The sequence below is a fragment of the Bos grunniens genome, chromosome 17 (assembly GCF_055505025.1).
Source record: "Bos grunniens cultivar Pamir isolate PY7600 chromosome 17, Bosgru_T2T1.0, whole genome shotgun sequence".
In the NCBI taxonomy this organism is placed as follows: Eukaryota; Metazoa; Chordata; class Mammalia; order Artiodactyla; family Bovidae; genus Bos; species Bos grunniens.
Window position 1 is genome coordinate 69679478 of NC_141181.1, and position 27979 is coordinate 69707456.

Consider the following 27979-nt stretch of genomic DNA (forward strand, 5'->3'; position numbering starts at 1 on the left):
ATCTGTAAAACCCAAGCCAGGGAGAGGGGCTCCGGTGTGCGGAGGAATTTGCAGACGCTCCCTGCTGGCGGGGAGAGCACGACCTGTCCTTCAGTCCGGGACCTTCGGCCGGTCCCGCCGCGGCGAACGGGAGAGCTGGTGGAAGCCGAGGCGGTAGGATCTGCAGCAGCGGCTGAGACCCTGGCGGAAGCGCCATGTCCGAGCCGCCCTCGCGGGGGGCCGAGCGCGACCTTTTCCGGGACACGTGGGTGCGGTACCTGGGTGAGCTCCGGGCAAGGGGCACAGCGACCCCCACACCACGTGGCTAGGGAAGCGGGAATTGCTAGAGGCCGGTGAGGGACCTGGAGATGGTGGGAGGATCTTTAGTTCTCTTTCAGCCGGGGGCAGAGACTGGGCACAGAGAGGGCTCTGAACTTGCTCAGGGTCACACAGCTCCGGGCTGCCCAGCCCTGCCCTTGGGGTTTTTGCTGGTCAGTCTCCCAGGTGGATTTCCATCCCATGTATGGAAGAGCCTGGTGGGCTACAGTCCATGGGGTCGCACAGAGTTGGACACGACTGAGCGACTTCACTTTCACTTTTCACTTTCATGCACTGGAGAAGGAAATGGCAACCCACTTCAGTGTTCTTGTCTGGAGAATCCCAGGGACAGGGGAGCCTGGTGGTCTGCCGTATATGGGGTCGCACAGAGTCGGACACAACTGAAGCGACTTAGCAGCAGCAGCAGCAGCAGCAGCAGCAGCTCCCAGGTGAAAGCTGCAGTCCAGCTCAGAGGACGGGTGAGCGAGCTCTCCTCTCTGGCATGCCCCCAGGGGCTGTGGAGTCAGGGCATTAGGACTCCCATCTTGGCTCCTCACTGGCTGCATCTGAGCCTGTTTACTCCTCAGGGTAAAGGGGTGAACCCTGGGTCTCTCTCATTGCCTGGTAGTTGTAAGGGTAGAATGAGATAAGGTACAGAAAGGCCGGGCATGTGGTGAGTGCCTGGTCAGTGGGGCAGCCCTTCGTCTCTCTCACTGCCTCTGTGCCCACCAGCTCAAATGCTTCTCGAACCCACACTGTGAAGGCAGGTGAGTGATGAGAAAGGTGTCTGTGCTCAGCTCTTCCACAAGAGGACAGCTGGGGTGGGCATCATGGGTACCATTTTATAGGCTGGGAAACGGAAGCTCAGAGGGGTAAGATCGCTGTCTATCAGCACAGTCACCCAGCCGCTCCTCAGAAGGCTGAGGTAAGAACCAGCTGGCTCCAGTGCCCCCTTGTGGAGCAACCCAAGGGCTCAGGAACTGACGAGCCTCTCCCCACCAGGCTACGCCAATGAGGTGGGGGAGGCCTTCCGCTCCCTGGTGCCGGCAGCTGTCGTGTGGCTGAGCTACGGTGTGTCCAGCTCCTACGTGCTGGCCGATGCCATTGACAAGGGCAAGAAAGCCAGAGATGTGAGTGTTAACCTGCCCCGCGACCCCTCACCCTGGCCTGCGCCCCCTTGTGGTCAGTCCACAGCCTTGCACATGGTTAAGTCCCTTATAGGACAGTCCACTTCCCACAGCCTGGCCTGGCACACTCTTTACCCTCTCCTTTGTAGGGTAGTGACCCCCGCCCCCAGTCCTGTGGGTGACATAGTCTATACCCTGGTCGTGGATGTGAGTCCACACTCAGCCCTGAATTGGTACAGTCCAGAACCCAACGCTAATGTGGCTCTGTCCCCAACCCCCACTTCCCTTCCCTCTCCCTGGTCCAGTCTCATGCCCCTTGTCCACAGGGTTTCCCGCCTCTGCCCCTGCTGGATTAAGTGTCTCTTATGCCCACCAGGTACCGGGCCCTGAGGCAGGCCGCAGCAGCAGGGTGACCGTGGCCGTGGTGGACACCTTTGTGTGGCAGGCTCTGGCCTCTGTGGCCATCCCAGGCTTCACTATCAACCGCGTGTGTGCGGCCTCCCTCTACATCCTGAGCACTGCCACCCGCTGGCCTCTGGCTGTCCGCAAGTGGACCACCACCACACTGGGGCTGCTCGCCATCCCCGTCATCATCCACCCCATCGACAGGTGGGTGCGCCCCCCAGAGCTGAGCTTTGGGAGGGGTGGAGTGTAACGCCTGCGGCAGAGGCAGCGCTGCTCTTGCGGCTCCTGAGATGAAAAGGGCGGTCTAGGCCCTTGTCGTATGATCTGGCAGGTACATCGGCAGTAAAGGTAGGAGGTGCCATGAGAGTAGGGGACACAGGACAAGTCAGTTCCCAGAAAGAAAACTCAGAAAACAACCAGAGGTAGGCAGGAACAGGTGCACCCTGGAAGGGATGGGTTTTGAGAAGTTTTGGTGACAGAAGTCCATCTGAAACTGGGTTAAGTAAAATAGGAATTGATTGTTTCATGTAACTGAAAAGTTCAAGGTTGTGCTGCTTGGGACCAAGAAACCAACTGATGCTCTTAGGCGTGTAGGTCTCTTTGCTGGTCTTCTCCCCACCCTATCCCGTCTTGGCTTTAGTCACTTTCCCTCTTCTTAGGAGCAGAGATATCCACTCCAGTGTTCTTGCCTGGAGAACCTCAGGGATGGCGGAGCCTGGTGGGCTGCCGTCTATGGGGTCACACAGGGTTGGACACAACTGAAGAGACTTAGCAGCAGTAGCAGCAGCAGGAGCAGAGATGGCTCCCAGCAACTCCTAGCTCCCCTCCCACCAGCTTAGCAAGCCCATAGGAGGCGTCTTAATAGTGACAGCAAAAATCCCAGGGAAGGCTGTCATTGGTCCATCCCGGACTGGGTGCCCACCCCTGAGCCAGTTTCCATTTTCTGATTGGCCAGGCTTGGGTCATGTGCCTGCCCTTAGAACCAGAGAGGGGACCAACCGAACCAGACCAACATGGAGGGGGAGGAAGAGTCTTTCCCCACGGGAACAGAGCTGACCCTGAGGCCCTGCATGAATCTTTTATGTTTTTGGGCCTCAGTTTTCCCAACTGGGTAAGGAAGAGGGTGATGGCCGCCACCTGGATGGCACTTGTTCCCTGTGTCCAGGAGTTCCTTTCCTAGCCCTGGTCTCCTGCCTCCCGTTCCCCCATTAGCATCCCTTGGTCAGCTTGGGTCATGACCCTACACTGCCCCACAGGTCGGTGGACTTCCTCCTGGACTCCAGCCTGCGCAAGCTCTACCCCTCAGTGGAGAAGCCCAGCTCCTCCTGATCCTGCCCCGCCATCCCTGGCCTGTGGGCCAGCCCATTCCCTGCTCTGTTCCCACTCCTTCCTCCTGCCAGGGGATGCGGATGCCTCGCTCTCTGGGGTCCAAAGCCCTGGCACCTGAGTGGGTTTAAGCTGCTTGGAACCCGAAAGACAAAGACCTCAGAGCAGCAGCTGCAGTGACCCACAGACAGGACTTGAAGCCCGTCCGCTCCCGTGGAATCTGTGATACTGAGCCAGACTGGACTGAGTGGGCCCAGCCCCGTCCCTTGACAGGACAATAACATCCTCCCATGGAGGGTAAAGCACCTGAGGCCCAGACAAGGCGAGGAGCATGGCCAAGATCACTTAGCAAGCTGGGGACCCAGGACTCCCAAAGGCTCAGCCAGGTCACCCTGATGGCGGAGCAGCAAGTCACTCAGAGAAACAGGCATACACCTGCGGGGACCCTGAGGACAGATTCTCTGCCCCTTCCTGGTCAAGGCCTGCTGGCGCCTGGCTGGACGGCATGCCAGCTCTCAGTCCAATAAATCCTCAAGAAGTTGAGTTTTCTCCGTTTCTGTTGGGGATGAGCAGGGATGTGGTGAAGGGGAGCAGGGCGGGAGCCTCAGAGGTGGAGGCTGGTGTCTCTGGGAATGCACCGCTCACAGTGGCCAGCAGTGGGCCTGTCTGGTACCTCCCTGCCCACCAGTGGTCCCCTGCACGTGCCTGGAATTCCACCTTGGTGCTGCCAGCCTCCTCTGGGATGGGCATTGTCCTTTTTCTGCAAGTCTCCTAAGATACACACTAGGAGGGGAGTCTGTTGGGCAGATACTATCTGAGCCTGACTGCAGCCCAGTCTTCCCTTGGTTCACCCCCTCAAGATAACCTCTGTCTCCACAACCTCCTCGGGACTCCCTCCACTGCTGTGCTTATAGCCCCACCTCACCCCATGTGAGTCCCTAGGGCCAGGGCCTCCATCTGTCCTAGAAGCTGCAGCCCCAGTGCTCCCTAGGTCCCTGCACACATCAGCTCTGTGCCTCCGAGCCAGCGGGCGTTTCAGTGGCCCCAGTGTGTGTACGCATGCGTATGTGCTCAGCTGTGTCTGACTCTGTCACGCCATGGACTGTAGCCCACCAGGCTCTGTCCATGGCATTTTCCAGTCCAGAATACTGGAGCAGGTTGCCACTTCCTTCTCCAGGGGATCTTCCCGACTCAGAGATCGAACCTGAGTCTCTTGAGTCTTCTGCACTGGCAGATGGGGTTCTTTACCAGCTGAGCCACCAGGGAAGCCCCCCTCGGTGAGGTAGGGTCAGCAGACTCCTACCAGTTTGTGAGAGCTGACCTGGGAGGCCCAGAGCACCAGGCACAGAATGGACCGTTGCCCCTCCCAGTTCTGCTCTGAATGCTGCAGGGTAGGGCTGCTGGATATAACAAATAAAGTAACAGGATGCGCCATTAAATTTGTTTGCTTTAAACAACAAATAAGACTTTAGTACAAGTATGTCCCTAATATGGCATGGAATGTATATGCACTGAAAAGTTCTTCCTTGTTTATCTGAAATTCAAATTTAACGAGGCATCCTGTATTTATCTGCAACTCTTCTCTGGGGTAGCGGGCATCCATGGAGCTGGAACACCTCCCCCAAGCACCCCAGCCCTCTAGAGGTAGGAAACACTGTCTCCAGCTGCCTCTTTCCGGGGCAGGGGACAGTTCTTTGTGACTGGACTAACTTGTGTTATCCTATTTGATGGGAAACAGACAGAGAGGTCGGTCAACCGGACTGGAGGTGGCAGATGCTGGGTGTAATAGGAAATTGCTTTCCTGGGGCCTAAGAGGATAAGGCAGACCCCGGATGGGGTTGGGGGAGATGTCTTTTCCCACCCCGGGGGGCCTGGTGGCCTTTGACCTGGGGCACGCTGGGAGTTAGGTCCCCCAGTGGCCGCTTCATGCAATGCTCAGGACCACCACGAGGAGGCAGCACCTCCCAATCCGCCCACCTTGGCTGGTTCAAACCACTTTCAAGATTACTGAGAAGCATACATGTCATTGAATCGCCCCTAGTCGGCCTGAACCCATGCTAAGTGTTTCCTGTGATGTGGCGTATTTACTCTTTACAAGCACGTTGTGGTCGGGTCTCTGTTTCCTGGAGCGGGAGTCCCTTGAACCCCCCATCTCCCCCATCCCCCTTTCCTACTGCCTTCCAGCCCATGGCTCTCTATAGACTCAGATGCAGAGCTGACTCACAGGCTGTGTGACCTTGGGCAAGTTACCTAACCTCTCTGAGTCTTGGTTCCTTCACCGTGCAATACTCCGTAACGACCCTCTGAAGCTGCTGAGAGGGTTACAGGAGAAACGGCTTGCAAATTCGGCCAGAGTGGGTCTCACAGAGGGGGCTATTTAATCAGTATTATGACTATAATAGGCAAGACACTTCAAGAACACACAATTGGTGACTGTGCCATCAGATGAGTAATTTAGAGAGCAAGTATGCCAATTATACGGTTCAGGAACTCCAGCCCTAAGGATTTATTCAGAGGAAATAATTGGATGGTGATTTGAAGATGTGCATCTGAGGATGATCGTCATGGTTTTATTTTTATACGAGAAAGTCTTGGGCACTCCTTAAAGCCCCAGTGCGTAAAGGAGCATTCTTCCGATCTGATCCTGCTTGTTACTGAGTCTCCCCAAGTCCTTTCTGTGTCCTGGTATCTTCTATGACTCCTGGAAGTCCCCGGGATCCAGTCTGAACATCCCAGATTTCAGAGCCTCCCCGCCGAGGCAGTCTCATTTCTCACCATGACACACCCTGCACCTCTGTCCTTGCCTTCCCCTGAACCCTCCAGTCTCTGAGCCTTTGCTCAGGTCATGCTGCCTGCTGGGAATGCCCTCCCCACCCCCACTTCCCTCTGTTCTCAGCCTTCAAGATCCATCTCTAATGGTACCTGCTCCTTGAACCCTCCCTGCCACCTTCCCCACCTCATCATCATGCAGCCCCTCTCCTTGGACAAGAATCATCAAATGACACCCACAGAGAACACAGCCGGAGTGCTTCCTACATGCCAGGCGCTGTGTTACAGAAACTCTGTCACGGCCTTTTTGGCACCTGGTGCCACCGTTATCATCCCACAGATGAGAAAGTGAAGTCCACGTGCGATGAGCCTTCCGTGAGCAGTTAACTCTCACTAAATCTCACGTGAGTGAGGAGGCTTCAGAGCATTTTCTAAAAGGAGGCATTGCAGGCAGGAGGATGTGGGGACCTGGGGTGGGGGAACGTGCACGTGCTCAGCCTGGCCCAGCTTGGCCGGGCCCTGGGCTCCCGTGTGGGCTCCAGGTGAGGCTCGTTCCTTCCTCAGCGTCCTCTGGGCCAATTTAAGGAGGCTGGGGAGGGGGCAATGTCTCCTCATTATGGCTGCCCCCAGGAGGCTTCTGTGGGTTGCTCAGGTCTTGCTTCTCCGCAAAGTCTGGGTCCCCCCCTTCACACACAGTGGGCAGCTTGCAGGCCTCCGTCTTCCTGCTGCTATGCTGCTCGCTGACCACAGCTGAAATGGGGGTGCCCGTTGGCCAAGGCTAAGCAGGGTCTCTTTCTCTCCCCATTTCACCTCCTGGACACTCAGAACAAAGCGCCTGGCCCCTGAGTGAGACTGGGCACCCGGAAGCTGGGAGCTGGAGGGCTCCTGCCCATTGACTGTGGCTGGGCATCGGTGGATGCCAAGGGGCACCTTTTGACTCTTGGCTGCAGCCCTAGGCTAGGCTCTCTGTGCTACCCTGACCCCTCTCCTGGTAGCAAGTCCACGCCTCTGTCCACAGTGGGGTCTGTGAACTGTGGTCAAGGAGCTGGGACAGATGTGGATAATCTGACAACACAGCTCACAGCAGCCTCGGCCCCAAGGGTGGAAAGGGTCCACCCCTTCTTCCTCTGCACCCCTGCTGCAGCCTAGGGGTGGGACCTTTCCCTCAGGGGGCAAGGGTGAGACCCGATGCTGAGCCATCCTCCCCCACCACATCCTTGCCCAACCTGCAGACACTGCCACCATCTTCCAAGAGTATGGATCCATCCATCTCTGCCTACCTCCCCATCCCTTATTTGTAGGGTGGCCAGATAAAATATAGGACACCCAGTTAAATTTTAGTTTCAGATAAATAGCATGTCCCAAGTATTGCTTTTTTTCTTCTTCTAAATCTGACAACCCTTTCTTCTCTTCCTCCTTCCTATCCACCCCTCTCCCAGCCCCCTGCTCGGAGAGTCGGCGGTCTTGTCCTGTTCTGGCAAGTTGCTGCAGTAACGGGAATTGGTGGGAGGGTGGGAGGCAGCAGGTGGGAGGAGGGAGGCTTTGGCTCCAGTCCTATTTCTGCCACCCATGGGCTGAAGGAAACGAGGCCAGTGCTGTTTTTGATCTATAAAATGTATCCCTAAGTGCAGATGGAAAGTGCTAGCTGCTGCTGCATGTTAGCTTGAATGGTCTCGGACTCAGGCCTCTTCTGCCCGTGACGGGGCTCACCCCAGCAGGCTGGGCTCTCAGCTTATTCCCAAGGAACGTCAAGTCCTTCGTTCCCCACCCACCCACCCATGTTCTCTGTGGAACTCCTCTCCTCCTGTCAAGAGATGTATCAGGACCTGGGGCTCAAGCCAGCAGCTCCATGTCCCCGGAGCAGAAAGCTCCTGGGGCCGTGGTGTCTCCCCGAGTCACCCAGGGTCATGGTGGGTAGCAAGAGGCTACGCTTCTCAGCGGCCATGTGAGCAGTGGACTGGATGCTGGGCTCTGAAGCACAAGCCCTGCCTGCTCTGCTGTGAGTTTCCTTGGATGACCTGCTTAATCAGCTTCGGGGGTCTCCATTGTTCCAACTGCTCAATGGGCATAATCCTCTTCTGCCCACAAACTGGGATTGGAGAGGGTGACATTCAAGACATTTCCACTGGACAATCTAAGATATTCCTTCTTCTCTGTAAAAGTAGAGTCTCAGGTGGTGGTATTATGGAGCAATTAAGAGCAATGTCTTTGGAGTTAAAAACAAACAAACACACACCTGGGTCTTGGATGCTGTGTGGTGTCGGAAGAGCGACTTCACCTCTCTGAGTCTTAGTATCCTTATGCATGTGTGGCTGTGACATGTAACCCCAGGGCAGGCGTGAGAGTGAAATGAGCTAAACTCACAGAGCACTTGGCACCATCTATGGTACATGGAGAGAACTCACTGAATGACAGCTGTGATTTTTTTTTTTTATTGCCAGGCAGCAGCTAGAGCCAGATGTGACTTCCTTTGCTTTTAGGGAAGTGCCTTTAATTGCTTGAAACATAAGATGTGAGTTCCAAGGGGAGGTGGTAAGGGTGGGAGTGAGAGGTTGGGAAAGCTGTGTGTTTTGAGTCAGACAAAGCCTTCTATAGACAGCTCCTAACTACCCCAGGGGGCAGCCACTGCCAGAAATCTGGGGGCTGGGTCACCTGAGTCTCAGGAGAGACCATCCCCACCACAGCCCCTGTCCGAGGTGCTGAAATCTCCCCTTGTAGAATTCTTTTTATCTTGCACACCCATTTGCTCCCTACCTCCATTCAACTTCACATTAGTTGAGCATTTGCTTATATAAGAGGTAGAAGTAAGAAGAATTTAGATACATCTCTGACCCAAGTTGCTGATAACTCATGGGGAAGAAATTCAAGCACACAAATGCCTCAGGAGAAGTGAGGACAAAGGCCGGGAGATTCCTTTTTCTATTTCTCAGGTTGCAGGGACATCCATTCTTGTTCCTGCCCTTGCTTCTTCCTCTTCTGCAGCCTCAGCATCCTCCAAAGTGGTGCCTCCCCCACTTTTCCTGATCTGATCACAGCGCCTGAGTTTTCCCCAAGGCAGCCCTTTCTCTTCTGACTAGTGTCAGAGTCAAGAGGACTACTGAGCAATTTTTGGAGGGGAGAAGAATATAGAGACAGAAAGCAAAGGGCCAGGGTCTCTGGGAAGTGAGGGAGCCACCTAGACAGGGGTGAGCTCCTTGTCGTATTTCTGCATGCCCTCGTCTGGGAGCAGCACCTCCACTGTGAAGCTGACCTTCTTGGCATGGACAAAGCTATAGGTGTTGTCAAAGCGCAGGACGTCTGGGGAGACAGATGGGAAAATGGGTAGTTGGGCCTGACTCCATGCCTGCACCCTGCCCCAGCCATGGGGGAGAACAGGTTGTGTTCCCACCTGTTGTGTTTGCCAAGCGGGGCCAAACTCCTCCCACTCTTCTTCTCTCCCCCATGGGAACTACCCCTCCTGAGCAGGGCCTGTAAACAGACCCTGATCTCCCCCGGCACATGCCCAGCCTGGCTTTAGTCGCACCAACTGGCAACGAAAACAATGGCCACTGCACTCTGTTGTCTCCACACCTGGACACTCACATGACGGGGTGTCCTCGGGGGGCAGTTGGGAATGTCAGAGGCCTCCCAGCCCCCAGGGATGAAGTGGGGTGCTGGGCTAGGCCTGCACACACCTCCTGCCTCCCCTACTTAAAAACCTCCTTACAAGCACCCTGAGAGGTAGGAGTCGTAACCCCTGCTTCACAGGTGAGCAAACCAAGCCTCCAGGTTGGTGAGACTTTCAGGATTTTTGCCCAGGGTTATGCTGCTACCGCCAGGCTGACCTAGAACCCTGGTGCCACATGCAGCTGTGTGGCTCTGAAGTTGACTTGCTTCTCAGAGCCCTGGTTTCCTCCTGGGGAAAGTCATCTTCCCTGCTGTCCCTTGCCTGTGACCTGCGATGCTCTCAACCCCTTCAAGGCCCGTTTGGCTCCCCGCACACCGCAGGTGCGCTGGAGTGTGGGCCGCATGAGTGACTCTGTGGATGAGCGGCACTGACCCAGGCTGTATGTCCCTGGGGGCGGGGGGGTCACTGCCTCTCTATTGCTTTCTCTAAACCACGGGACAGGTGGCTCCATCCTTCCAGAGCTGGGGCCCAACCAGGGCAGACTCACAGACGCCAGCTTCCGTGCAGGTGAGGCTCCCGTCCTCGGGCACCATGTGGGCGTTGTAGCGCTGGCTGGCCAGCACCTCCGTCATCTCCGCGGCCCGCTGCCGCTCCCCCATCTTGGTCTTCAGGAAAACCCCGAAGCCTATGTCCCCTCCGTCCGACGCAAACTGCCACCTGTGTTGGGGGGAGGGGAAGGAGCACGGGCTGCTGCTGAGTCTGAGAGACCCCCGAGGGGCGAGGGTCCAGCTGGGGCGTGGGCGGTGGCCTGAGCCTTACCTGAGGACACAGCCCGGGAACAGGATCTCGTACTCCACCTGGTGCGAGGAGCCACGGCTGATCTGCGCCGAGTGCTCATACTGAGTCTTTACCTGGTCCCGCACGTACATGGACTTGGGGATCTCCCCACCGTAGTTGATCTGCAGACACAGAGCAGGACGGGCTTGCTCCCTGCTCCCAGCCATTGCATCTTTCAGGCTGTGTCTCCTGTTGGAGACGTTTCCCCATCGTCTGGAAGTATTCTGCTCATCCTGTCCTCCCCCACCCCTCAGCGGGAAGCCTTCTGTGTCCCACCAGCCTCGGTCAGGGCCTCTTCCGGGAACTTTCTCTCTCAGCTCATCCCTCTGGGTCAAAATTCTCCCATTTCTCATTTGCCTGAACAGCTGCTGAGAGCTCTGTTAGGGCAGGGCTGGGACTAACTCAGTACCTGGCTCACCGGTGTCTCTCCATAGACACTGGTGGAATGAATGAGTGGATGAGAAAGAAACCTAGCTTGACGCCTCTACCCTCCCCTGTTCTGGGGCTCTTCATACCTTGGTTAAACATTTGGGGTTCCCATCTGGGTCGGTCAGGGTCCCCCCAAACTGGGCAGGCAGTTGCTCAGGACTGATGAGTTTTAGCAATCCTTCCTTCCAGTTGCCTGTGGGCAGAGAGGTTGAAGGGTGACTATTGAGCATGGAGGGGTCCCGTCAGTGCCCCCTATTCCTACCAGGAGGGCCTAAGCTTGGCAGGTGGAGGAAGCCCTACAGGAGCTGGGCTGCCAGGGCTGATTCCCCAGTCTTTCAGGCCTTGGGCTGTAGAAGTGTCTTCCGGCGTTGTGTTGCTATGGTAACATGTTTCCCCTGGCTGATCAGTTTGCCCATTTTTGATGGTCTCCCAGTGATGAGCAGTCAAGATTAGTGTTGTCTATGTGCCTTAGGAGACTTTAAATCCCAACGAGGTCAAGGACCATGCTGGGGGCCTTGCAGTGTGCAAATGGCCCACCCAAGTCAGACCTCTGGGTGGAAGACGGTTAGCCTGGGATCTTTGAAAGGACCTCCCCCTCTTGCTGCTTCATCATCACAATCATAAAGCCCATTACTGTTCTTCACGCCCTGTGCAAAGCTCTGCGTTCTGGATTCTCGGGTGTCACACGGCCCCACCCTTATAACCAATCCAAGTTATCCCCCCTACATGGCCATAGAAGGTTAATATAAAGAAACTGAGCCCATAGCCCAGAGGTTGACCAGCAACCAAACTGAAACTGGTAAGGAGGAAGATGTGGACGCCTTAGTTGCCAAAGAGGTATGGCAGGGAGTAAGACAGAGGTAACTGGATAGACTCCATAGTGTAAGACCCACTACATCTTTGAGAAGGAGGAGCCTCTGACTCCAGGTGATGCATGGACCTCTGGATGGGGGTGATGGGCCACCTTACTCCAAAGCTCATGAATAGAGTTCAGGGGATGGAGCTGGAACAACTTACTTCCCAACACTACAATTTTCCTGCGAGTGTCCTCACTCAAGAAGGGCTTCATGAGGTTGTATCCCACAGGGAACAGTTTGGTGGCTGGAGAGATATAAGCAAGTATAATGGGGAAAAAAATGATTCCATCGGGCCATTCTCTCCATAACAGTCAGAGCCAACAGCATGGAGGAACCATGAATTAGGTTGGCAAGTTTCAATGCCCTGCACCTGACAAACCATCCAACCAACTAAGCCAACAAGCAGCCAACAACCCACCATCCAACCATCCAATGTATCACACAGCCAGCAGACCAGCCAACAAGCAGCCAACAACCCACCATCCAACCATTCAACGTATCAAACAGCCAGCAGACCAGCCAACAAGCAGCCAACAACCCACCATCCAACCATCCAACGTATCACACAGCCAGCAGACCAGCCAACAAGCAGCCAACAACCCACCATCCAACCATCCAACGTATCAAACAGCCAGCAGACCAGCCAACAAGCAGCCAACAACCCACCATCCAACCATCCAACGTATCACACAGCCAGCAGACCAGCCAACAAGCAGCCAATCAATTCTCATCAACCCATCAACCAGCCTACCAATCAACTAGCCACCCGACCAAATAATCAAACCCTACCAAACCAATTGACACGTCAGTCAATCAGAAAACCAGTTAAACAACCAGCTAACTGCCCAACCAACTGCCTTTTCCAGTCAGTCAATCATTCAAATAACCAACCATCCAACCAGCCAACCAACTAGCAGTCAACCATCCGCAATCCCACCAAACCAACTAACCAGTCTGCCAACTAGACACTCACCCTCATAGCCAACCAAAATGCTAACTAGTCACTCAATCAGTCTACCAAACTAACAACTATCCAACTAGCCAATCAGATATGCAATCAACCACCAGGCAGTCAACTAGTCAGCTAACCAACTGGCCAGTTAAACAGACAACAGATGAAGCAATGAGTCAACCAGTCCAGTCAACCACCAACATACAACCATCTTTCCATCAATCCACCCACCCAGATAACAACTACCCAAATACTATTGAGTTCCCACCTGGCCCCAAGCCTGTGAGGGATACAACAGAAGTGAAGAATCAAAGGCTTTGCCTTCAAGGAGTAGACAACTCAAGGAAAGCAGGATGAATACATAAAGCTAACTGGAGGCTCAGAAGGCAGTAGGCAGGAAAGGCCAGACTGGGCTGTGCCAGCTGCCAATGGGAGAGGCAGTTTGAGGAGGGAGAGATAGACGTGGATAGGAGAGGTGAGCGGGGATTCCTGGACAAGCTGGGGTTGGGGCTGCCTTTTCTTGCAGAAAAACCAACCGTAGACTTTACCGTTTATGGAGAACTTACTCTGTTCTAGGCACTCTGAGTGATTTGCATGCAGCCAAGCAACCAACCTGCCTCTCTGCTTCCGGGAAAGAAGGCACTATTACTGTCCCCAGAGTTCAGATAAGGGACTGGAGGCACAGAGGAGTGCAGTCACCTGCCACACACCTTTCACAATGAGCATGAACTTCAGGGTCTCTGGGTAATTCTCTTCAAGGAGGCCAAAGAACTGTGGAACCAAGAAAGACCCCATCAGAGCCCGTACCTCCTCTTCGCCTACCCCCGTCCCTTTGCAACCTCCCCTTGGAGGTTTCAGAAGGCTGCGGAGGGATTCCCTTCTTTCCATCACTTCCATGGTCCCTGGAGGAAACCTCTCCAGACTATTGTGACCACACTCTCATAATAATTACATAATATTAACCATCTTTAGAATAAATCTTGTATTTATTCTATTCTGTACTACTATTCAACAGTAGTACAGTGATAATAACGGCTACTGTTCGTTGCTTGTTCACTACTGGGGCTTCACGGGTAGTGGTAAAGAATCCACCTGCCAACGCAGCAGATGCAGGAGACACAGCCTCAGTCCCTGGGTCGGGGAGGTCCCCTGGAGTAGGAAATGACAACCCATTCCAGTATTCTCGTCTGGAGAATCCCAAGGACTGAGGAGCCTAGTGGGCTACAGTCCATGGGGTCACAGAGAGTCGGTCACGATGGAGCGAGTGAGAAAGCACACTCGTTTGCCAAGCGCGGTGTGTGCAGTTTATGTATCAACTCACAGAAGTGTGGCTATGTCCCTTTGGAGTGCAGACAATCAGTACCCCCACTGTGTAGGTGAGGACAATGGAGCATGGCGGGACAGAGTGACTTGCCCATGTCACAGAGCAGAGGTGACAGGGCAGGGGACAGTTTGTTGGAAGCTGCCCCTGTGGCGTCAGTACGTGCTGTTCCCAAGGCCTGGTCTGTGCAGTCTTCGGGAAACACAGTGATGGGGCCTGGGCTGCAGTGGTGGAAAGGCCACCACCTGTCACTAGATCCTGGCTCTGAGTGAGCAGCCAGTCACTGCTGGGCAAGCTGGTGGTTAAAGCAAGCAGGGCCGCCCGGGGCCTTTGCTCACCTCCTGGTACACTTCCACCAGGGGTTTCCAGAAGTGCTTCAGCCCCAGCCCCTCGCAGTCGAATATCATCACGATGGTCTCAATCTTCCTCCCCAGCTGCAAGGACAAGAGCAAGGATCAGGGTGCGGGCTCAGAACTTGGGAGATGGTGCCTCAGCACGTGACCCCCAGGGCTTCTCCCAGCTCCCTGCTCTGTCCTCAGAGGAATGAGCAGACAAAACGGTGACTGCATTTACCATCCGTCCATCCACTGTCCATCACCCATTCATCATCCATCCACCCTCCACCTGCCTATCAACCCATCCATTAATTGACCCACCTATTCATCAATTCACCCATCCTTCCCTTCATACGGCTGTTCATTTATCCACTCATCCCTCCATTTGTCCAGCTAATATTTATTAAAAACCTATGTTGAGCCAGGCACTGTGAGTATGGCATATAGCTCAATAATCCAGAGTTCTTATCCTTAGAGTTCAGTCTGCCTGGGGAGACTGACCAGCAACTGGGTCACCACGGTCCTGAGCTGAGAGCCGCGACTGGACGCACAGAGGTGTAGGGTGCACGTTAACCCAGATGGGGGCCTCAGCGAAGGGGACGGTTTGAGCCTTGAAAGATGGATAGGGCAGAGCCAGTGGAGGTGTGAGGGGAACGTGTGTGTGCTGGGGGTCGGATTATCCCACAGAAGGAGCAGCAAGGGCAGAGACTCAGAGGGACTCATAGTAGCTAGCACTGCTGAGGCCCCAGGTGCCGGCCACACGCTGTTATCTAACTTCATCTCTGCAACCATTATTATGTGTCAGTTTTGGAGGTGAGGAGACAGGCTCAGAGAAGGGTGAGGTGACTTTCCAACGTGGCACAGCTGGGACGTGTTGGAGCTGGTGTGTGAGCCGAGAGCCCTCTGACCGGGACGTTGAGGGCGTAGGTGTGTTCCTGGGACTGCGGGCCCGGGCGGCCTCACCCGCTCGGTCTGCAGGTCACACTCATGCAGGATGCGCTCACAGTCCCTCATCTTGGTCTTGAGCAGGTCCTGCTTGGTGACCGAGAAGAGCAGGCCCTTGGGGTCCAGTGGCCCGATGATGTCGTACCACACGGGGCAGCCATCTCGGTCATAGCCACACAGGCCTCCAGGCATGTACTTCTGGATCACCTGTGTGAGGCCAGACACATGGAACTGGGCGGTGTGCAACCTCCCAGAGACCGCCGTGGGCTTCCCTTGTGGAAAAGATGGAAAAGAATCCGCCTGCAGTGCAGGAGACCCGGGTTTGATCCCTGGACTGGGAAGATCCCCTGGAAGAGGGCATGGCTAAACCACTCCAGTATTCTTGCCTGGAGAATCCCATGGATGGAGGAGACTGGTGGGCTGCAGTCCATGAGGTCGCAAAGAGTTGGACCCGATTAAGCGACCAAGCCCAGAGATCGCCGCCCCACCCCGCCCCCTCGCCAAACCAGGCTGCCCTGGGTGGTCTGAACCTATACACACCGTGGTACAAGCACCTTCCCTTCCCTGGAGGGTGGCCCTACGTCCAGGTGAGAAAGCTGAGGGGCTTGCAGGGGAGGTGCTCGCTAATGGCAGATGCATGGCAAAGGCAGGACTCAGCCAGGCCTGCCGGAGGCCTCCCTGAGTTCTGCCCGCAGAGTCTCCCGTGCCCCTTTTCCATGGAGAGGGGTTGGGCTTAGTGATGAAAAACACGGATACTGAAGGTGAGCAGACCTGCTTCAAAAAACAGATGTGCCTGCTTCCCTGCTGTGCACCCTTGAACAGGTGACACCACCCCTCTGAGCCCCATTCCCCCTCCTCTGCTGGGGAAAGTCCCCAAGATCACACTGGCTTAGCAGCCTGCCTGGCTCAGAGCTTGTGCTCTGCAAATGAAACCAGGACTGTTATTTAGCTAAGGCACCACGGTGGGGTCTGTTCTTCCCGACTCGTCAGTGGGCAAAGTTTCTTTCCCACCTAGACAGGATGCTTTGAGCAAGGCACCAGGGGGTAAGGGCTCAGAGCCACGAGCTAACTGTGCTGCTGAAGAGCCTGCATTTGGAGGCTTGAGGTCAAATCCCAGCTCCACCTAGAGGCTCTGGGACTTTGGGTGGCTGCTTAACCACTGCTGGGCCTCAGTGTCCTCATGCGTACAATGGGTACAGCTGTATCCATCTCAGGCGTTTGTGAGGATTAAATGAGTTCATGCAGGTAAAGTCTTAACTCAAGCTTGGATCTTAATAGGAAATATTAATAATTATTACACGAGAGTTGGCTGCAGTTTCCCGGGGGTTCCACAGGCCTCTCAGGTTTGCTGCCCTCTACTCATGGTCCCCAGTGATGCCGAGGCTGTTGGGTGGTATGTCTATCAAAAACTTGGGGTGTGGGGGGCGCTGCTGTCTCACCTCGGGGGGCTGCCATTCAAGGATGTGGTCAATGTCCATGGTCTTCCGGAACTCCATGTACTGAAAGGGAAATGAGTGGAGATAGAGGCTGGAGGTGGGAATTGCCCCCAACAAACGCCCTTACCAAATTTTCTGGGGGGGATAGGTCTCACCTTGCGGAGCATGGCCTCTGATTTCTGCAGGTCGAAATTCCGAGCTGTGGGAAGATGGAAGGAAGGGGTGAGGTGTGAAAGAGGCTGCCTTGCAGTCATCTTGTCCTGGTCCTGGGCAGGAGGCGGGACTATGGAGGGCACCGGGGGCCTTAGAGAGGACCTTCCTTTCCTGTCCCCTCCCCTCTTCAGGACCTGAAGGTGAAGCAAGATGATGTGGTCGGATCCTGCGAGCCATGGGTCCTCCTGGAGCAGTTGGTACCAGGTCCCTCTTGCTGCCCCTTGCCCTGACCTCCCCCACGTCCGCCCTCACCTCGGAGCCAGCGCAGAAGGAAATAGTCATCCGGGTTGGGCAGGGCGGGCAACACATCCTGGACATTTTCTCGGAACTGGGAAGAGAGATGCTGGTTGAAGAGGTGTTCACACTGAGCCTTGAGCTCAGACTCAGTGATATTTTTTTTTTTTTTCCAGTTTCTTTCCTTCTCTTCCAGTGTAGTCTGGCCTGCGGTGATGGAAGATGGGTGGGCGGAGGGATGGGGAGGTGAATGGAAGGTGAGATGGGTGAGTAAATAGAAGAATGGATGGGTGGGTGGATGGATGGGACAAAATGAAGAGGAAACCAGTGAATGGATAGGAGAGATGGGGCGTGAGTGGACAGAGGAGGAGAGATCATTGGGTGGGGTGGGAGGGAGGAGGAATGAAGGAAAGGATAGATGGGCGGGTTGGTGGGTAGCTGGGTTGAGGGGTGAATATTCTTTGTTCTTTTCATTCGTTAGCCCCCCAAAGCTTCTTTTTTTCCATCCCATTTTCCATGAAAACATGGCTGGTAATTATGCATCCTCTTCCCCATTGACCGTGGGGATGACATACACACTCTACCCTGACTCTTAGCTCTTACAGGTAAGAGCTTTCAGGGTCCCGGGCAGTGAAACGGAACAGAGTCCGAGGGCAGAGCCTCAGCATCTTCGGCTCCTACCTACGGGGAGGTGGGGAGGAGGCAGGTCAGATAAAGTTCCCAGGTCTGGCACCTGCCCTTCTGTCTGCAAGCAGTGCTGTCCCCCCGGCCGCTGCCCTGGACAGGGCAAACATCACCAGGCACTGTAGGCTCTGACCCCGGGTGAGGTGACGGCCAAGAGACAGTGTCGAGGACGTGCTGAGCCCAGGAGAGGGGGAGGGTTCCGGCCCCCATGCTCCCGCAGCCCCTCAGCCCTTGCCCCTTCCCTCAGCTCACCTTGGCCAGGCTCTCTGCCTGCTTGGGACTCAGGTCTCCCACTCGGCCGCTCATGGCGCTGGGGGAGGCTGCAGGGGCGGGGGCCACTCCAGTCAGAGGCTGAGCCTGCTCTGTGGCCCTGACCAAGCCAGGTCTTTTGGCCCCACTCCTGGGCGTGGCTCCAGGGCGCCTCCTCCTTGGCCAACCGTTGGATTGCACGTTACATAATTGGGATTAACTGAGGTCCCATGCTTGGCTCTGGACGATTCTGGGGGTGGGTGGGGAGCAGGTGGGGAAAACAGGGTGTGTCAGAGGTCCCCTGCCAGGGCGAGGAGGCTGGGAGGGAATGAGGCTGGCCTCCCAAGGTGTGAGTGTGCAGCCTGGGTGCCTGTCGAACCCCTCAGTGCTCCCAGGCCTCCAGGGGCAGGGGAACTTCAGGGGGAAAGAGTACTAATCCGAGTGCTGCTTCGCAGGCGGCAAATACTAGCAAAACAATGGGTGTGCTCCCTGCAGGCACCATCCTCTCTGACCCTCGGTCTTCCTCTCTCACTGATGAAACCCTGCACCTACAGTCCTGCTAAGATCACTCTTACCCAGCTCTGCTGGCCAGCAGTCAGGGACTTAGTCTCGTAAATATGTTGGTCACTTTTTCGGGGTGGGAGGCTCGTGGCTTTTTGCAACAAGTGTCCATATTCAAGAGGAGGCAGGCTGGGCAGAAAAAATGGAACTCAAAAGGTGTCCTCGATAAAGGCTTGTTTTTCTATGGGGCGGGTTACTGCTCTTCCTGTCTTTCAAATTCTCTCCTGCGGTGCCCGTCCTGCGCCTTCAATACAGGGAAGGGCTGAGGGCCCCCAGCCCTGCCGACCTCCCTTCTCATGGCAGAGGTCACGAGGACACAGGAGGCCTTGTCCAAGATCCCCCATCCCCTGCGTCCTAAGGGGGAGGAGGGGCATACTGATGCCCGGGAGGTGGTATCGGTGTTCCTCAGGATTTTAAACATCTGATCAGTGATGGGTGCCCCACCACTCTGCCAGGTGATGAGGGAAACCCAGAAGGTTCCCCTGTCCTTTGACTGAGACACGGAGACTATCAAGGGTTGTGCACCTCTAAGAGATTTATCCTCCAGCTATCGGAAGCTCCGAGGGCGGAGGCCACATTGTCCATGACTGTCTGTAAGGAAACCAGGAGTGCATCTGCCGGAGACCACAGTATAGATACGTGGCTACCTCTTCCACGCCTTGGGAGGCGGGTCCAAGTGGGCTGAAACTCTCCCCTGGCCTAGCCTTGGACCCAACAGCTGGGCTAGCCCAAGGCCCTGTTCCCAGGTCTCTCCTACCCTCAGAACACCACAGGTCCCCATGCCTGGGCTATCTTGGGACCGATTTAGCTGAGGCAGGTGAGTGCTGAAACCTCCCTGCTCTGGGCCTTGATAGAATCAGGTGCGGGAGAAGGGGAGCCATCTCCCTCCGTCCAGGGCGCCTGCTGCATACACTCTGAAGCAGTTAGGTAATTCTCCACCCTCTGGTCCCTCCCCTCTTCACATTCCAGCCTCTTTCTGCCGCCACCCACACCCACTTCCCACCAGGCGGGCAGCAGGCAGGGATTGGGTTCCTCCACTGCGCTCTCATTAGCCCCTAATCCTGCTTGGTTCTCACCAGTCTCCTTTCTCGCCCTAATCCTCCTGATGGGAGGGTCTCCGGTTACCCCTGGGGACGTCAGAGACTGGGCAGGCAGGGCCAGGAGGAGGAGTTGGGGGTCCCCCCAGGAGCTATGAGGAGCTGAGGGGTATGAGACATATCCTTAAGAGCTTTTCCTGACCCAGACCACAAATTCACATTATCGTCATCATGACTGACAGCACTATGCACTGGAACTTTCTTTAGCAATGGACATGTTCTGTATTTGGGGGGGTTTCTAGTGGACATCACTGGTAGCCAGTTGTCACATGTGAAATGTGGTTGTTGTTATTGTTCAATCACTAAGTCGTGTTCCACTCTTCGCAACCCCGTGGACTGCAGCACGCCAGGCTTCCCTGTCCTTCACTATCTCCTGGAGTTTGCCCAGACTCATGTCCATTGAGTTGGTGATGCCATCCAACCATGTCATCCTCTGTCGCCTCCTCCTCCTCCTGCCCTCAATCTTTCCTGGCATGTGGTTAGTTTTAATTAACTTATATTTCGATTAATTTTATTGTAGATTGTCCCACATGGCTACCATATTAACACAGATCTACAGTGTTTATTGAAGGCTTTGTACATGTCAGGCCCCAAACTAAGTGCATCGCCTCATTTAAACGTCAGAGCCCCCTTCTGGATAGCTACTATCATTAAGTCCAGTTTGCAGACAAGCAAACTGAGGTAGAGAAGAGCTCAGTGGCCTATCCAGAGAGAAGCACATGCAGTTCATCACTCTGCGGTCATGCTGGAAGCCGCCCCTCAGCCTCAGCTCTGGAGGCTCCACCCCAAACAGGGAGAAGATCCAGGCACGGAAATCACCCCACAGGGATGCAGGTGGCATTGAGCTGGACCTTGAAGAAAGGGAGGATGTCAATCAGTGGAGACTGGGGTAGAGGAAAGGGCAACCCCCGACACCCCGCGGAGGGCACGGCGTGAGCCATGGTGTGGAGCGGGGCGGGTGAAAAGCACACCTGGGCTGTCTTGGGAGGGCAGAGCTGGGGACGTAACATGATGGATCGGGTCCCTGCCCGCAAGGAGCTCAGTCTGCATTTCTGTGCTGAGAACGTTACGTCCTTATCAAACCGCTTGGAAACAGGTAGGCGTATCCTCATTTTACAGTTAAGGATATGAAAGGCCAGAGAGATTAAGAAACTTTTCTGAAGACTCACAGCCCAGAAATGGGAAGCCAGGATTTGAACTCAAGCCCGTCTGACTCTGAAACCTATAATGGAGCTACCACCCAGGTGTACCTTCCCCCAAAGGGCTCAACGTTGTACCCGGCATGTAGGAGGTCGCTCAATAAAAGTGAATAATCATCGCGTGTTAGGAAACCTGGATCCACGCACCTCGGGCTGCAGCGTATTCCGAGCCCAGGAGAATAGATTTCCCTACCTCGAAACAAAGACCTCGGTGAAAAAGAACCACCCCGAACCCCCACCCACAGTACCCATCTTCTCCAAGTCCTAGTTTGCCAAGCTCTCAGGGGCCCATGGCAACAACCAGGCCACAAGCAAACAATCGCAGGGGGTAGACAGGGCCACCCGCGCCGCACCCTGGACCCCTCCTTCCAGACGCTAGTTACTATGAAATGCGAAATGCCATAGTATCAGAACCAGTTGGGTGAGTACAGAGGGGGCCCAGGGAGTGAGGGAGCCTCACCATGGGGTGAACGTTGCTGGGGAAGAGGCCAGGGTGGGGTTCAGAACACAGTGGGGTGAGGTGGGGTGGCCTGAAAAGGAGAGGTGAAAGGGGAACTGTGGGAGCGGGAGGTGGTGGGGGGGGCGCCTTGCCCCAGTCCCAGTGGTGGTCTGGGTAGAACCCTGGGGGGGTCTGCTTTCCCTGTTTCCCCTCTGGGCAGTTTCACCTTCTTCTTATTAAAGTGTGAATTCACATACAAGTTTACCATTCTTAAAGTGTAAAATTAGTATATTCACAAGGTTGTATAATCTTATACAATCACTGTCTAATTGCAGAATATTGTTTACAAATATTTATTTTATATTTGGTTGGGTCGGGTTCTCAGCTTTGGCACAGGCAGGATCTTCTTGTAGCTGGCAGACTTTTCTCTAGTTGTGGCACATGGCTTCCATAGCATGTGGGCTCTGTAGTTTTCGACGCATGGGCTTAGTCGCCCCGAGGCATACGGAATCTTAGTTCTCACACCAGGGATGGGGCCCACATCTCCCGCATCGGAAGGCTGGATTCTCAACCACTAGACTATCAGGGAAGTTCCTAATTGCAGAATATTCTCATTATCCCCACCTCAAAAACCACTGTACCCTCCATCAGTCATTCCCCATTTCCTGTACTCCTGCTCCTGCCTCTGGCAACTACTAATCTACTTCCTATCGTGATAGACTTTCCTGTTCTGGAAATTTTATATTAATCAAATCATAGAGTATGTGATCTTTTGACTGGCTTCATTAACGTAGCATAATGTAGACAAGGCTCATCCTTACTGTAGCTGGCATCACTACATCACTTCTTTTCATAGCTGAATAATCATTTTTTGCATGAATACACCACATTTTGCTTACCCATTCATCAGTTGATGGGCATCTGGGTTATTTCCACTTTTGGGATATTATGGATTAATGGTGCTATGAACATTTTTTGTACAAATTTTTGTGAAAACATGTTTTCACTTCTCTTGGGTGTATCTTTAGGAGTGGAATTGCAGGTAGTAATTCTATGTTCAACCTTTTCTTTTTTTGATATGGACCCTTTTTAAAGTCTTTATTGAACTTGTAACAATATTGCTTCTGTTTTGTGTTTTGGTTTTTGGCTGCAAAGCATGTGGGAATCTCAGCTCCCTGACCACACCCATATTGCTGACATTGGAAGACAAATTCCCAACCACTGGACTGCTAGGGAAGTCCCAAGATTTAGTTTTAGCTCTTATATTTAAGTCTCTCTGTTTAAAAAAAAATTTTTTTCTATTGTGGTAAAATATGCCTAACATAAAATTTTCCATTTTTAAGACTGCAGTTGAGTGGCATTAAGTACATTCACACCGTTGGGCAGCCATCACCACCATTCATCTCCAGAGCTTTTTCATCTGAAAAAGCTGAACTGAAACTCTGTACCCATTAAACATTAACTTTCCATTGCTTCCTCTCCTTAAAGCCCCTGGTGTCATTGGCAAAGCTCAGGAACAATTCTCGGGAAATTAAAATAGAATGTGGGTAATGAAATAAAGGCTAACCTTTTTTTCCTTTTTCCTCTGTGCTTAGTCTAGTTCCAATTGCTCTCAGGGGGGCTGCATGCAGAGACCTTGCATTGGCTCTTCAGACCGGAGTTCCTAGTGCAAAATGGCTGCGGCAAGCCCTCAGCTCAGTGGGCCGTGTGCAGAAGTGCTGCACACGACACTCAATTCAAGATGGCGGCAGCGTGCCGTGTGCAGAGATGCTGCACCCGGCACTGCGATCTGAAGCCGGGAGCAGCGCAGCTCTGTAGAACTCCGCCCACTCCCCCCTGACCCTATAAAGCAGCCCTGCCCGCGGCCTGTCAGGAGACCCTGGACTCCAGAGCCTGAGCTTGCACTTCTCCATTCTTTGATGAAAGAAATAAAGCTTTCCCAGGTGGCGCAGTGGTACATAATCCACCTGCCAGTGCAGGAGATGCAGAAGACGTGGGTTTGATCCCTGGGTCAGGAAAATACCCTGGAGTAGGACGTGACAACCCACTCCACTAATCTTGCCTGGAAAATTTCATGGAAAGAGGAGACTGGCGGGGTTTAGTTCATGGGTTTGCAAAGAGCTGGACTCGACTGAGCATGCATGCAAACTTCTTTCAAAACTAAACTCTGTCGCATTCTTTTGACTTGAATGACAACAGGTAGGGGGACCCGTGTTGGGGCCTGACTGGAAAGGTCAGTAACCCTGGCAACCACCATCGTACTTTCTGTCTATACAAATCTGACTACTCCAGGTGCTTCTTGGGAGTAGGATCATATAGTATTTGTCTTTTGCATCTGGCTTCTTTTGCTTTAAGTTTAATGTCATTGAAGGTTCATTCATGTTGTAGCATGTGTCAGAATTTCATTCCTTTTTAAAGGTTAAATAATATTCCATGGTATGAACGGAATACATTTTGTTTATCCATCCATTTCTTAATGGACACATGGGTTGACTCCACCTTTTGGTTATTATGAATAAAACTGTTATGAACATTGGTGTATAAATACCTGTTCGAGGCCCCAGGTTTCAATTCTACCCAGAAGTAGAATTTCTGGATCGTAACGTAATTCTATGTTTAATTTTTTGAGGAGCTGTCATACTGTTCTGCACAGGAGCTGCACCATTTTACATTCACAGCCATGCACAAGCGTTCCAGTTTCTCCACGTCCTCACCAATACTTCGCACTCTCTGTTGTTTGATAATAGCCATCCTCAGGGGTGCGAGGTGATGTTTCACTGTGGTTTTGCTTTGCTTTCCCTAATAATCAGTAATGTTCAGCGTCTTTTCATGAGCTGTTGCCCCTTTGTACATCTTCTTTGGAGAAACATCTACTTTTTAATTCACTTTTAAATGAAGTTTGTTGTTGTTGTCATTGACTTGTAGGAGTTCTTTACACATTCTGAGTTTTAATCTCATCAGCTACATGATTTGCAAATATTTTATCATTTCATGGGTTGCCTTTTCACTCTGTTGATAGGTCCTTTAAAGCACACAAGTTTTAAATTTTAATGAAGTCCAGTTCATCTGTTGTTTCTTTTGTTACTTGTGTGTTTAGTGTCATTTTCAAGAAGTCATTGCTGCCAAATCCAGTGTCATGAAGCCGTCCCCGGTGTTTTCGGCCAACATGCCCTTGCTGCTTACCATAGGAATGGGTTGCTATGGTGATAGGAGCATGGAGTAGGGCTGTTAAGGAGGCTGCAAAGTGGAGGAGCTTGTACGCTGTCCAGGGCCAGAGCTGGCACACCTCTGCTCGTGATACCAGGGGCCACCCTAAGGGCATGGAGTGTTCCAAGATTATGCCAAACTGGTCTCTGCTTTTATGGCCATTCTTGGGAACCTGGAGTGCCCAAGACTGCTGTGGGGGAGGCCGAGTCTGGTGGTGATTGCAAACAAACTACCCAACAGCTGTAGTTCCTCTCCCAACACTGAGCAAGTCATCCTCAAATGGTTCAAAAATATATGGTGCTGAAACAGCTGAGTTTGAACCTTGGCGTCCCCTCTAATGTGCTAGGTGAGCTCGAGTGTCAGATTTCTCATCTGTAAATTGGTGCTAATAATACTCCCTTCTTATAAGTTTACTGGGATGGTTAGAAGAGGCCAGTAAGTTATTTCACCACCTCCCGGCACATGACAAGTGATCAGTAGACCTGGTTTTTATGGTTATGTTTGGGCCGCTCACCCCGCCTGCCCTCAACTCCAGGACACCGACATAGCTAGGCAAGCCCATCCTTTCTGGGTCCTTCTCTCTCTGTGGCTGCCCCACCCAACCCTCTCCTTGGGTCTCTCCAGAGTGCTGAGTCACGCTGCCAGGTTCTGCCCTCCTCCAGCCGTACTCCTGGTATGACCCAACCTCTGGGGGTAGATGGGTGAGGAGGACGCAGGGCTCTGGAGCCTGACATCCCAAATTCCAGGCCTGGCACCATCACTGAGCAAATGAAAGTGTCTCTCAGCCTTACTTTCCTTCCCTGAAAAGCAAGGAAGACGATGTTTATTTCTCAGAATCAACACAAGATAGTGTAGGTGGGGGTCAACAGCAGTCAGCACGAGGCAGGTGACAACTCCGCTGTGTGATGAGCGCTGGTCCTATTGCTCCGAGAACATGGAGAAGGCACCTGAACCCTGCTGGGGGGCGGGAAGGGGCCTAGGGAAGGCCTCCCGAATGAGGGCTCTGGGAGCCTTGAGGGTGCACGCAGCAATATCAGGGAGGGATGGACTTCCCTGGTGGTTAGGACTGCGCTGCCCCTGTAGGCGGCGTGGGTTTGACCCCTGGTCAGAGAACAAAGACCCTGTGCGCTGCATGGTGTGGCCAAAAATTTTAAAAAAAGATTGGGGAGGAAGTCCAGGCTGGGCAAAGGCAGGGAGGAAGGACAGAGCTTGACGGATTGGTGAGTTCAGGTTGTTGGGGTCGGGGGAGATGCAGTTAAGGCCCAGTGTGGTCAAGTCCCAGAGGACCTGGTCAGCCACCACTGAGAATGACCCCTCTTGGGGGGAAACGGGTAGCCAGTGGAGGGCTTATGCAGGGAACCATGTGATCAGATTTTCATTTCAGAGATTTTTTCTGGCTGCCCTGTGGAGTGTGGACAGAAGAGGGCAGGAAGCGGCAGAGAGAAACTCATGGGCTCCTTTCTAAACATCCAAGCAAGAGATGACGGAAGCCCAGACCAGGGCAATGGCCGTGGTGCTGGGGGTGGAGTCCAGACGTATTTAGTGAGCAAGCCAGCAAGCTGAGAACCAGGACGCAAACCCCGGTCGGACCCCCTCTTTCTGCCTCTGCAGATGGCCCCAAACAGCCCAGGGCCTGCTGAGCTTGGCTTGTTGGGTCTCAAAGGCACTGCATTCCTGAGCAGAGTGCCGAGAGACCCAGTTCCTGCTTCCTCGGGGACAGAGGCCCTGCTGGCCCAACACCGCCCTCTGATGGCCGAAGGCGAGGTTGCCACAGTCGCCGCAGCACTCCTGCAGCCCAGGCCTGTCGCCGCCTCCTCTCTGAAGCCTCCTGATGCAAAGCCCACCCACCGAGCGTGCTCAGCAAGCTCCGTGCTGTCTGCACAGATGGCCCTGGGTTCACATCTCATCTCCTCCCTTTAAAAAAAAAATTTATTTAAAAATTTAAAAAAAATTATTTTTGGCTGCACCAGGTCTGCATTGCTGCGTGCAGGCTTTCTCTCTAGTTGCAGCAAGTGGCGGCTTCTCTTGTAGAGCAAGGGCTCTAGGGCGCGGGGCTTCGGAAGCTGCAGCTTGCAGACTCTGGAGCTCAGGCTCAGTAGTTGTGGCGCAGAGGCTTGGTTTGCTCCGCGGCACGTGGGATCGTCCTGGGCCAGGAATCAAGCCCGTGTCCCCTGCACCGGCAGGCAGGGTTCTTAATCTCTGGGCCACCAGGGGAAGTCCCCTCCTCCTCTTCATGTTGTTCATCAACCTGAAAAGTCTCTTCCCGCCCTGATCCTCACTCTCCCCAGCTTCTGGAGGCGAAGCTTCGGCCCAGGCCTGGTGCCCAGTCGTGGGGGCGGAGCTGGAGTAGAGTCACGTCCCACCGAGGCACAGATCCCCGGGCAGCTTTGTCCAGACCCTGGGCATCTCCACCCCACCCCCAGGAACCCAGCCGTTCGCCCAGTCCCGCTATGTGCCCCCTGCCCCAGGCTGGCGCTCACTGGCAGGGGCCCACCGTCCCACATGGACCCTCCCTTCCCCTGAGAGGCAGGGCAGGGCCACTGCTGGGAGCTGACCGGAGTTCTGGCTCCACCTCTGCCATTGGACATGGAGCTATTGGCCAAGGCTCTCCCCCTCACCGAGTCTTGGTTCCTGGACCTGTAAAATGGGCTATAATTCCTGGGTGCTTCAGGGTTGCATATAAAGGCTCTGTGCAAACTGGAGTGCCATGCCACGGAGCGCTGGTGAAGCTGTGACTGTCTCACGGTGATGTCCCCTTCAGCCTGGGCTTTTGGAAGGTGAGCTGGACAGCAGTGGAGATCTGAGGGGCACGAGAGCCTTTCCAACTGCATTCAAAAACCCCTGTAGGCCCCTTGCCTCTGTCCCTCCCCCTGGACCTCCCGGAAGGTCATGCGGCTTTGCAGCCAGGAGGAGGGCAGGACGGCAGGCCCTGCCTCCATTCCCCTGGGCAGGTGAGGCCTGGGAGATTTTGCCATTCTTTCCTGACAAACAACAGGGCCGTTTTGCAACCTGCCTTAAAAAATGGTTTTGTTTTGTTAATAACCACCAGATGTGTACACACAGAAATGACAAACATCAGAGAGCCGTTAGCAGCGCCGCTCAAGAGCCCTTCTGGCTTCCCTCCGGCTTCAAACACCCGACAGGCGCCCTCACCCCACTCCTCCGTCTGGAAGGCCTGTCGCACCTGGTCACCCCCCACCCCCACCCCTGCCACGTCTCTCAATTATGCCTTCAAGGGCCCCTAGAATTTGGCTCCTGCCCCTCTAAGCCCACGTGATGGCACCCTCCCACTTGATAATCACAGGAGTCACTTCTGCCTCCCTCACTGCAGGCAGCCTTCCCATTAGTGGAGTCAGATCAGTCCAGTGTCCCCAGGATACCCACGGCCTGCAGTGCCTGGCACCGGGCACTCAGTAAACATTGATGAATGAGTGAACAAACAAGAAAACAAGC

The 27979-nt window shown here is 54.1% G+C and overlaps 2 protein-coding genes and 1 long non-coding RNA gene across 7 annotated transcripts; 2 read left to right on the forward strand and 1 right to left on the reverse strand.

Moving 5' to 3' along the window:
• Positions 1 to 87: 87 nt before the first annotated feature.
• Positions 88 to 13638, forward strand: MTFP1 (mitochondrial fission process 1). Of its 2 annotated transcripts, none has more exons than XM_086348729.1 (4): positions 88 to 261; positions 1300 to 1427; positions 1801 to 2033; positions 13183 to 13638. In XM_086348729.1, exons 1-4 carry the CDS (start codon positions 195 to 197, stop codon positions 13193 to 13195), a joined length of 441 nt encoding a protein of 146 aa, XP_086204855.1. In that variant the 5' UTR covers positions 88 to 194; the 3' UTR covers positions 13196 to 13638. The 2 variants fall into 2 exon arrangements, with proteins under 2 accessions (XP_086204855.1, XP_086204854.1); XM_086348728.1 differs by lacking the exon at positions 13183 to 13638 and adding an exon at positions 3086 to 3698.
• Positions 8334 to 18138, reverse strand: SEC14L3 (SEC14 like lipid binding 3). 4 transcript variants are annotated; one of them, XM_086348711.1, is made up of 12 exons: positions 18027 to 18138; positions 17109 to 17184; positions 16799 to 16842; positions 16647 to 16706; positions 15226 to 15414; positions 14266 to 14361; positions 13317 to 13377; positions 11815 to 11898; positions 10884 to 10990; positions 10351 to 10490; positions 10079 to 10248; positions 8334 to 9221 (listed from the first exon to the last, which is right to left on the reverse strand). In XM_086348711.1, exons 1-12 carry the CDS (start codon positions 18078 to 18080, stop codon positions 9100 to 9102), a joined length of 1203 nt encoding a protein of 400 aa, XP_086204837.1. In that variant the 5' UTR covers positions 18081 to 18138; the 3' UTR covers positions 8334 to 9099. The 4 variants fall into 4 exon arrangements, with proteins under 4 accessions (XP_086204837.1, XP_086204840.1, XP_086204838.1 ...); XM_086348714.1 differs by lacking the exon at positions 15226 to 15414; XM_086348712.1 differs by lacking the exon at positions 11815 to 11898.
• Positions 18139 to 21211: 3073 nt separating this feature from the next.
• Positions 21212 to 23036, forward strand: LOC147355758 (uncharacterized). The gene is made up of 2 exons (XR_015144765.1): positions 21212 to 21301; positions 22915 to 23036. It is a non-coding gene; the product is annotated as an uncharacterized LOC147355758 (long non-coding RNA).
• Positions 23037 to 27979: the final 4943 nt, after the last annotated feature.

Bases quoted from the DNA above. Each gene is read 5' to 3' on its own strand.
- MTFP1 (XM_086348728.1), top strand. From the start codon at position 195: ATGTCCGAGCCGCCCTCGCGGGGGGCCGAGCGCGACCTTTTCCGGGAC. The intron at 262-1,299 runs GTGAGCTCCGGG...TCTCCCCACCAG, and splicing joins CACGTGGGTGCGGTACCTGG to GCTACGCCAATGAGGTGGGG. The intron at 2,034-3,085 runs GTGGGTGCGCCC...ACTGCCCCACAG, and splicing joins ATCATCCACCCCATCGACAG to GTCGGTGGACTTCCTCCTGG.
- SEC14L3 (XM_086348711.1), bottom strand. From the start codon at position 18,080: ATGAGCGGCCGAGTGGGAGACCTGAGTCCCAAGCAGGCAGAGAGCCTG. The intron at 17,185-18,026 runs GTGAGCTGAGGG...CTCTCTTCCCAG, and splicing joins AGGCAGAGAGCCTGGCCAAG to TTCCGAGAAAATGTCCAGGA. The intron at 15,415-16,646 runs GTGAGACAGCAG...GGCCTCACACAG, and splicing joins TTGAATGGCAGCCCCCCGAG to GTGATCCAGAAGTACATGCC.